Source organism: Oncorhynchus tshawytscha, linkage group LG05, assembly GCF_018296145.1.
Source record: "Oncorhynchus tshawytscha isolate Ot180627B linkage group LG05, Otsh_v2.0, whole genome shotgun sequence".
Classification (NCBI taxonomy): Eukaryota; Metazoa; Chordata; class Actinopteri; order Salmoniformes; family Salmonidae; genus Oncorhynchus; species Oncorhynchus tshawytscha.
The window spans coordinates 41,026,686-41,036,216 of NC_056433.1; the positions used below are offsets into that span (position 1 = coordinate 41,026,686).

General features: G+C 39.1%; 1 protein-coding gene across 2 annotated transcripts; it reads left to right on the plus strand.

The window, feature by feature from the left end:
- Positions 1 to 2,159: 2,159 nt before the first annotated feature.
- On the plus strand, positions 2,160 to 9,195 carry LOC112233616 (osteopetrosis-associated transmembrane protein 1). 2 transcript variants are annotated; one of them, XM_024401373.2, is made up of 6 exons: positions 2,160 to 2,619; positions 3,110 to 3,224; positions 3,974 to 4,071; positions 4,228 to 4,338; positions 5,495 to 5,602; positions 6,068 to 6,143. In XM_024401373.2, the coding sequence occupies exons 1-5, from the start codon at positions 2,251 to 2,253 to the stop codon at positions 5,555 to 5,557; spliced, it is 756 nt and encodes a 251-aa protein (XP_024257141.1). In that variant the 5' UTR covers positions 2,160 to 2,250; the 3' UTR covers positions 5,558 to 5,602; positions 6,068 to 6,143. The 2 variants fall into 2 exon arrangements, with proteins under 2 accessions (XP_024257141.1, XP_024257140.1); XM_024401372.2 differs by having other exon boundaries at positions 2,163 to 2,619; positions 5,437 to 5,602; positions 6,068 to 9,195.
- The last annotated feature ends 336 nt before the right edge of the window (positions 9,196 to 9,531 follow it).

Genomic DNA, 9,531 nt, shown 5'->3' on the forward strand with positions numbered 1-9,531 from the left:
AGTTTATATAATGTGTATTACATACCTATTTGAAGGTATGTGTCGAATTTGAATCGGGTTTTTAGGGCGGTGCTAAAGTGATCTTAGAAGTAAACAGCGGCTTTGAGAATGATGATCGCATGCGATGATGACGCAAAAAATGACTAGAAATTACTAAAATGACTATCCCCCCTTACCCCCGTCACATTCCATTTCTTGTTTTTAAAGGATGAGAGAAGTCCTACACCTGGTGAAGAGAGATTGTAAGACAGAAATAGTTGCTTTATGCGTGCTGTACGTTACGACATGACACGCCACGATGTAACGGAGGGTCCGTTTTTTAAAACTTTTCTCCAATTACCATGTTGATCAACACTTGAATAGAAACCTAGTTCTCACTCCAGATTTTGAAGTTAACACAGTAACTACAGTCCCATTAGTTTTCTTTGTAGCCTCGTTTGAATGTTGCGGTTGCGCACATTTGTACGGAATGGGGTGAGTTTACGTTAGCTAAAGTTAGCTAACGTTAAGTTTAACTAGCTAGCTAACATTAGCGAAAATGTACCAACACTTATACAACAATTACCAGCTAACATTACAGGCTATGTAGCTTGGCTAGATGATGAAAAACGAAGATTAAATTACATTATGTATTGTTTTTTAGTTATTTGACAGTAATTAATCAAACTACTATCTTAGTTAGCAAATAGCTAAGGTTCACTCACCTTTCACATCGATCTGTTGCAAGTCATCTCTTATCTGTCGCAAGTCATCTCTTATCTGTCGCATCTCTCCAACCATTTGCACGCTTCCCGCTTCCAGTTGTCTTTGGACCAACGTTCTCAATTTGAATTATACACCGTTTCCTCATGAGCGCACTGGTGGTTCCAAAATGAACCCCTCTTTTGAAAAGGCTTCTTCAAAGCACCGCTTAAGTCTACAAGGTTCAAAAACAAACAGATGACAGTGTATAGGTTCTTATATTAACCGTAAGTTTTATTTTTATTTTTTTTACCTTATATTATACTAAAGGATCCTACAGGAACCTTAAAGTTGGTTTTTAACCTTAAATTATCCTCAAGGATCATCCAGGAACCTATAATTTTTACAGTGTAGTTGCCTACTTGAGCCTACTGTGAGTTTGTTTCACGTCTCAGGCTGCGAGATGGAGATGTTAGCCATTTGAGAGAGTGGTGAATGTGATGCTAAAATAGCAAATCCAGGAGGCAAATCGGGAGGATTCAGGCGAACATAACGAACAAACCACTGTTCATGATTCCACTCATTCTGAGCTTTAATCAACACTGGGAGCAATATTTATATGTTTACCCATAATAGATTTTCTTTATTATGTACAAAACATATACACTGACTATACAAAACATTATGAACACATGCTATTTTCATAGCATAGTGTCACGTCCTGACCTTAGTTCCTTTTTTATGTCTCTATTTTAGTTCCCTGGGAGGCCGTCAATGTAACTAAGAATTTGTTATTAACTGCCTTGTTAAATAAAGGTTAAAAAATATATATATATTGTAACGACCCTGGGTTTATAAAATCTGCCACACGTGCATGCTTTTGGGGCACAGTCGATGGCGCGCTGGACTTCGGGCTAGAAGGTTGAGGGTTCGAGACCTGCTCCCTGCCTGTTTCATTACAATATGGTTTCAGATCCGATGCAAGAGAAATTGTCTGCCATGTTTTTTATTTTTTTTATGTTTTTTTTTTATTAACAACAAATCAATACATAAAGCACATAAGGGAACACAAGCATACATAGATTACAAACAATGGACAATCGAGCTAGGGGGTACAATATCACATTACAATTACACAAGGACCTTAAGGAACATACATATACTTACAATTCTAACAGCTTTTTTGTTAGTAGAGCATTTAACCGTCTTAAAATACAGTTCAATTTATTTTTGTAGGGTACGAAAATGTGGTTCTGTTTGTAAATGTACATTTGTGTATATGAAATTTGGCCAAAAGAATAATGAAATTAATTACATAAAAATGTTTCAGTTTATTTCTATGGTATATAAAAAAAATCCAAACAGTATATCGCTCCACAATAGGGTAAAGGTGTCCGCCATGTTTTGTGTTTTGCTTAGGGCTCAGAGGGACGTCACGCACTCAAGAAGGCTCAACCAATCACCCTACCCTACATCACGTGCTTTACACACCAGGAACAGGAAGTGATGGACTGTTATGAAGAGTGAGTTTTGGAATACAGTCACGGTTCGGAAGGTGCTTCTTCAAACATGTATATCTTCCAGGTGGCTGCGTTATTGATAGCGTTCCTATATTATGGCAATGCTCAAACGTCTACTGTCGCTGTGAACCCCACCATAGAGCTGAGCGCAGACGGATTGAAGCAGCTCGCTGCGATAGTGGCGCCCGTGTTTCACCCTAGCCGCGGTTCCTATTTTTCTCTCAACCTGTTCTCGGGGTTTCCAGAAGATCTGGAGGTCAGCGATTACTGCGTCGAGCTGCTGGCTATCTTTGGGCAGCGGTATTCAACATATGTGACTTGTTTGGTGTCCGCCGCGCGTCCTGTCAAAGTGTGCCAAAATTGTTATGGTTCCTACGACAACCTTATGGACATTTACACAAACATATCATCAGACCAGGTAGGCTAAGTAAGTTAACATTTGTGTTTTCTCGGAGGACTTCTTTGAGTTTATCATTGTGTTTTTAATATTATGCGTTTCCATGTTTTTGCCCTGTGCTGCGGGTTAATTAATATATATATAATCTATGGGTTAATAAGTGCGCCACTGTCACATGCGTCATGGGACCGTTGTTGGTAAGACCCTGTCTGCAGTACAAAGTGTATAGTGGTGGGGTGTGTATTGTGTAGTAGGGGAAATAGGAGATCACAAGATTAGCCATCCTAGTCACATGCCTGGTGACTAGGAAAACAAAAGCCATGACTGACTGTTGCCATAATGTGGGTTAAATGTGTATCCTATAGCCTAATGGCAATGTTTTGTCACATCAATTTCTCAGTACTTTAAGCTGTATCCACTGAATCCTCAATATAAGATAATGTAATTAGTAAGGCTAAACAATAGGGATGGTAAACGCCCTCAGTGAGACTGCTTGTGTGTCTTTTTCCAGATGGGCCCAGGGAATGTGAGTTGCAGAGACAGCCTCTTGCGTTCTGATAGGCTGATGTTGGTGTTCCTGCTTTACAACAACCTGGAGGACATCTGGACTGGTTCAGAATGTAACAGTAGGTGGACTGTTTTCTATTATAAACACATTAAGCATTTTTTGTTTGTTATTGCTGATATGTACACCAACCATTAGGAACACCTTCCCAATATTGAGTTGCATCTCCCCCACCCCCTTTGCCTCAGAACAGTGTTAATTTGTCAGGGCATGGACTCTACAAGGTGTCAAGTGTTTCACAGGGATGCTGGCCTATGTTGACTCCAATGCTTCCCACAGTTGTATTAACTTGACTGGATGTCCTTTGGGTGGTGGGCCATCCTTGATACACACGGGAAACTGTTGAGTGTGAGACCTTGCAGTGTTTCAGTTCTTGACACAAACTGGCACCTTCTACCATACCCTGTTCAAAAACACTTGTCTTGCCCATTCACCCTCTGAATGGCACACGTACACAATCCATGTCTCGATTGTCTCAAGGCTCAAAAATACTTTTTTAACCTGTCTCCTTCACTTCATCTACACTGATTGAAGTGGATTTAACAAGTGACATTAATAATGAATCATAACTTTCACCTGGTCATTCTGTCATGGACAGAGCAGGTGTTCTTAATGTTTTGTATGCTCATTGTATATTATTACCTTTTCTATGTCTCAATAAGTCCCTTGCTTCCTCTCCTTGCCTCCTTTCCTTTGTGATAGATTCTTTGAATATAATTGATGTGTGCCAGGAGGCAGAGTATATAAGTTCGATCTTTAACCTGCCATGGTACATCATTTCTGAATGATATCTGACTTCCTGTTTCTAAGGTTGTGTAAGCCTGGGACTCCACAGCCTGACCAATGACACCCTTTACTTCATGGCCACACTCAACCAGTCCCTCAGATGTTTTGAGAAGTTCCAACAGGTGGGTCACTGTTGTAAGTCAAAGAGAGAAAGATTGTTTAGCTAGTGCATACCAAAACCCATCTAATATCACTAGGGAGGGAGAGGAGTATAGAGATTAAGTTTATAAATAACTAAAACGGTTTCCACCTTTTTGTGTGATTTTATTTTTTTCCAGGGGAACCACTCCGCGCTATGTAAGGAGTGCAAGGCCACATACAGAGGACTGAATGAGCTGTACAGCCGCATGGAGAAGAATCGCACACTCTGCATAGACATCGAGGACTCTGTATGTATTTCACAGCCACAGTTTGTCATTACATCTTGTGCTTTGTCATTCATGTTAGCCTCTGAAGCCCAGTCTTGTCACATACTGTTTTAAAGCCTGATGAAGTTCTCCTCAGAAAGACTATTAAAAAGGGGTGGATTATGATGGCATCGAGATGGAAACTAGTGACACCTTTACACTTATCAAACCAATTAAATATTTATTATTTCTACCTCAGAGCCAATTAAATGCAAGTGTTGAATGCCCGTGCTCCCATTCAAATTCAAAATCTAATACTGAAGTACAACAGACTTTCAATAATCAAGTCAACGAGATGAGATTTGGAAGGATGGCCACGTGAGACTACATTAATGTATAATGTACACTAAAGATATGGAATGCACTCTCAATACTGTCAGTTTTTGTGCTATATATATATATATATATAGTGGAATTCTGTTTGTGCACTAGTGCCCAGGAGACTGCAAAATACATTGGAGAAGTTTAGCAAGCTTCCCCACTTCAGTGAGAGCACAACTAATAGATATGTGGAAGATGTAATACAGCACCCACTAGGGGGCTCTTAGGCTGTGTTTAGACATGCAGACAAATTGGTTGTTTGATTAATTAGATCAGTTCTTTTGCCAATAATTGCCTGTCAAAACGTAGTCATTGAGAAAGGAACAGCGAGATGTCACCAGGGTTGCGGCCCAATCATCACTCCTTTCTGTCAGTGTGCACTTGCTCAATTTCCTTCATGGATATGAAAGGAAATGACTGGTATGGAAAATCCCTCTAGCCCAAGCCAACACCAATCCAATGCTTTTAAACTTGTGTGGAGTAGTGAATGGGTGCATACTTCAGAACAAGGAGAGATTATTGGGACGCACCCTAGTTCTGGTGGTGTCAGTGAGTTTCAAAGGAGGAGGTGATGTAGAGACTAGTAACTAGAAAGGGGCACTAGAGACAGAAGGCCAAAGCCAGAAATGGAGCAAGGGAGTCAGATTGACAAAAAATAGTGTGAGCGACTTAAGAATAGAGAAGTGGGCGAGAGAGACTTTGTGGTTCTTTAAGCTCTTGTGTTGATGGTGGGTGGGTGGGATTCTTGCCTTGTTTCAGATGAATATGACCCGCAGACTGTGGAGCAAGAATTTCAATTGTTCCTTCCCCCGGGCAGAGAATGTTCCTGTCATCGCCGTGTCCAGCTTCATGCTCTTTCTGCCCATCATCTTCTACTTGAGCAGTTTCCTTCACTCGGAACAAAAGAAACGCAAGCTCATACACCGTGAGTAACCAGCTTAAAACATCCATTGTTGCACAGAGAGATTTGACTGGTTGGTTGGGTGGGAGGATGTAGGGTGGGGGGGTTTATTGGGGTGTCACAGGCTTTTAAAGTGAAGTATGTTGGGGTTGTCTCCTGCATGCATTTTCCTGGTTTATAGAGATTTTATTGAAGGTGAGAAGGGAGTTCTTCAATGAGTGCCCCTAATAATGTGGGCTTGATAAGGAGGGGTGAGGTAATTCAGGGTGTTGGGAGTGGTGGAGGGGAGAAGTTTAGGGGTTTCCTTGTTAATAGTGGGTTTTGGGCCTACTAATGATCTAAGCCGGAGAGTCAGTAATACCTTACGTCGTTTCTTTGACACATGTCATTATGGTGAATCAACAATCTTAGATGAAATGTTCCTGTTTTACATTTTGTTTAGAGGTGATGGGTGGTGGCTAACAGTAACACTTCCTGATTCCTCTCCAGCCAAACGAGCCAAGTCCAACACCAGCCTCGTGAACATCCAGGACAGGTTAAGCTGAGGAGAGAGAAAGATAAGGAAGAAAGCATTATGATGAAGAAATGGAAGAGGATGAGGAGGAATGTTCCTTTGGTTTGTCCAAAACCTCTCCTGGATGCAAATGTCATTTCCTCTGTGACTGTGGTTTCAACCAGTTCTGTAATGACTGAGAAGTCAAAAAGAGCTCCCCCTGTGGGCGAGAAGGATGCCAATCATCAGTATTCTTTTTTCCTAAGATATTATAGCAAACAGAAACAACGGAATATTTCTAACAGAAGATTAGTTATAATTGCACTGTTCATGTCCCGCTTTGAACCGCCTACCCCCACCCATTGCTTCTACAACAAAATACACACAATAGAAATGCACCATGACCTGCTGCTGATTTATAAGCAATGGGGAGTAAGTCTATTTTTTTATATTGATGTCTCTTAGATGTGACATACCTACCGTGTAAAAGTGGATGACAGCTGAGATGGAGAGAATCTTTTAAAATATATATATATATTAGTCAAATTATTGGTCACATTTGGGAAAGATGAGCAAAAAAGACTATCAAATAAATAATACAAATGTTCTGTATTGCATGCAAAAAATATATATAAATGATATTCATTTACTAATACAATTGCTCAGAGAAAATAATTGGCACCCCTGTTTTCACTACTCCATCACCCTTCCCTTACATGTGAGCAAAGAGCTCTTTTCATGTCATCCAACAAATGTAAATGCCTGGAGCTTGCTAAATGGCATTTTCACTTGGATTGGAACTGGTGCTATGGTCAGATGACATGAAAATCGAGCTCTTTGGCCACTCATACCAGTGGTATGTTTTGCATCAGAAGAAAGATGCTTATGCAGAAAATAAACCCCTCTACTGTAAAATATAGTGGATCTTTGTTATGGGGCTTCCACTGGTCCTGGGGTCCTGGTTAAGGTCAATGGTATCATGAACTTTACCTAAACTTGGCCACAAATAGACCTGCTAGCAAGACAATAGCCCCAAGCACATATCAAAATCCACAAAGAAATGGTTAATTGGCCATTTAATTGGCCATAAAATCGCTCTCTGGACTTGAAAGCCATTTAAAACCTGTAGTTCGCATTGAAGAGGGCAAAGACGAAGGATATCAGGGATCTGGAAAGATTATGTATGAAGGAATGGTCTGAACAAATCAATGTTTTTTGGTCATGTACACAGTTTAGCAAATGTTATAGCGGGTGCAGCAAAATGCTTATGTTACTAGTTCCTAACTATGCAGTAAAATGTCAAATGGGTGGGTCAATGACGGATAAGGTTTAAAAAAAAAGTGTTAATGCTTATTAAAGTTATTTCTACCTTAATTAGTGTGTGTGTATGTATATATATATATACACACACACACACTATCTGTCAAACGTTTTACGAAGAAGGACAGTGATGGAATGCTGCATCAGATTACCTGGCCTCCACAATCCTCTGACCTCAACCAAATTGAGATTATTTCGGTGGAGTCGGACCACAGTGTGAAGGAAAAGCAGCCAACAAGTGCTCAGCATCTGTGGGAACTCCTTCAAGACTTTGAAAAGCATTCCAGGTGAAGCTGGTTGAGAGAATGCCAAGCGTGTGCAAAGCTGTCATCAAGGCAAAGGGTAGCTATTTTGAATAATGAAATATAAAATGAATTTTGATTTGTTTAAAAACTTATTTGGGATCGGTGTCCTTTCCACGGGACGGTTGAGCTTACGTAGGCTAATGCGACTAGAATTAGGTTGTAAGTAACAAGAACATTTCCCAGGACGTATTGGCAGAAAGCTTAAATTATTGTTAATCTAACTGCACTGTCCAATTTACATGAGCTATTACAGTGAAGGAATACCATGCTATAGATTGAGAAGAGTGCACAATTTTGAACATAAGTTATTAATAAACAAATTAGGCACATTTGGACAGTCTTCATACAATTTTTAAACAGAAATACAATGGTTCATATGATCAGTCTAAAACCTTACATATACACTGATGCCATCTAGTGGCCAAAATCTAAATTGCACCTGGGCTAGAGTAATACATGCCCTTTCTCTTGCATTTCAAAGATGGTTAAAAAATAAAAAAGTTATTTTTCTTTATTATCTTTTAACAGATCTTTTGTGTTGTATTCTACTACATCCCTTTCACATTTCCATTAAACTTCAAAGTGTTTCCTTTCAAATGGTACCAAGAATGTCATTTTAGGCGAGAGTATAAAAAAGGGGCTAATCCTTAAGAGGTTTAACACTTTTTTGGTTATTACATGATTCCATATGTGTTATTCCATAGTTCTGATGTTTTCACAATTATTCTACAATGTAGAAAATAGTAAAAATAAAGAAAAACCTTTGAATGAGTAGATGTTCTAAAACTTTTGACTGGTAGTTCAACACGTTTTAGTCACCGAGAATTAAATCCATTGATTTAAATTGGAATCATACTATTTCCCCCATGAATAATGTCATTCAGTGTAACTGTAAGGGATTTTCAAATTACTTGATTATTTTTCCAGTATTAGCATTCATCTGTTTATAGATAGTAATAGTTTGATATCAACAAATGTCTACTGCTTTGAAAATCATACATCTGGTATTTTCTACTAACATGATGTCATTTGCTGATTTCAGCACCCAAAATGTCAGCTCAAAAGTGAAAAAAGCAGGAAAATGTCTAAATGCTTTTCTGTAAAGGGGTAAAGATTGTCATGGATCAGCTTTAATATTGCAGATTGTGGCTTCCATCAATGTTGTCTGCATAATTGTCTGCACATTTCCAATCCCCCATATAAAAAAATAGATTTCCCTTTTATTATTCTCTCCTGATTGGAATACACTAATGGACAACAACACTTAGGCGTCTACCTCCAGCTTATACATGCTATATACAATTTTCGGACACAGTATATTTGAAAATAGTTATCTTTTGTTTAGTTTTTAGTCCCATCTCTGAACACCATCCAGTTTTGATTTATATTTGCCGTATATTTTTCAACTGTGCTGTGATGTTTCGCAAAAGTTTTGAACCTTTCTATTTTCATAGTTTCTACAGATTGTAAATTGAAAATAAACTGCTTGGCTAAGAGTATTATTGATCGATTGACTGACTTTTTAAACCATCTGTAATGTATACCCTTGGAGTCAGGAAGCTTACCAGAATGGCACTGACAGAGATGGTCACCTCGCTTCAGGTCCTTAGGAAACTATGCAGTTATTTTTATTTTTTAATGTATTATTTCTTACATTGTTAGCTCAGAAAATGTCAAGTGTTTATACATACAGCTGGGAAGAACTATTGGATATAAAAGCGATGTCAACTTACCATCATTATGACCAGGAATAAGTCTTTCTCGAAGCGGATCCTTTGTTTGGACCTCCACCCTGGACATGCGATCGTATCCCAGAGGCCAGCCTAAAACAAAAC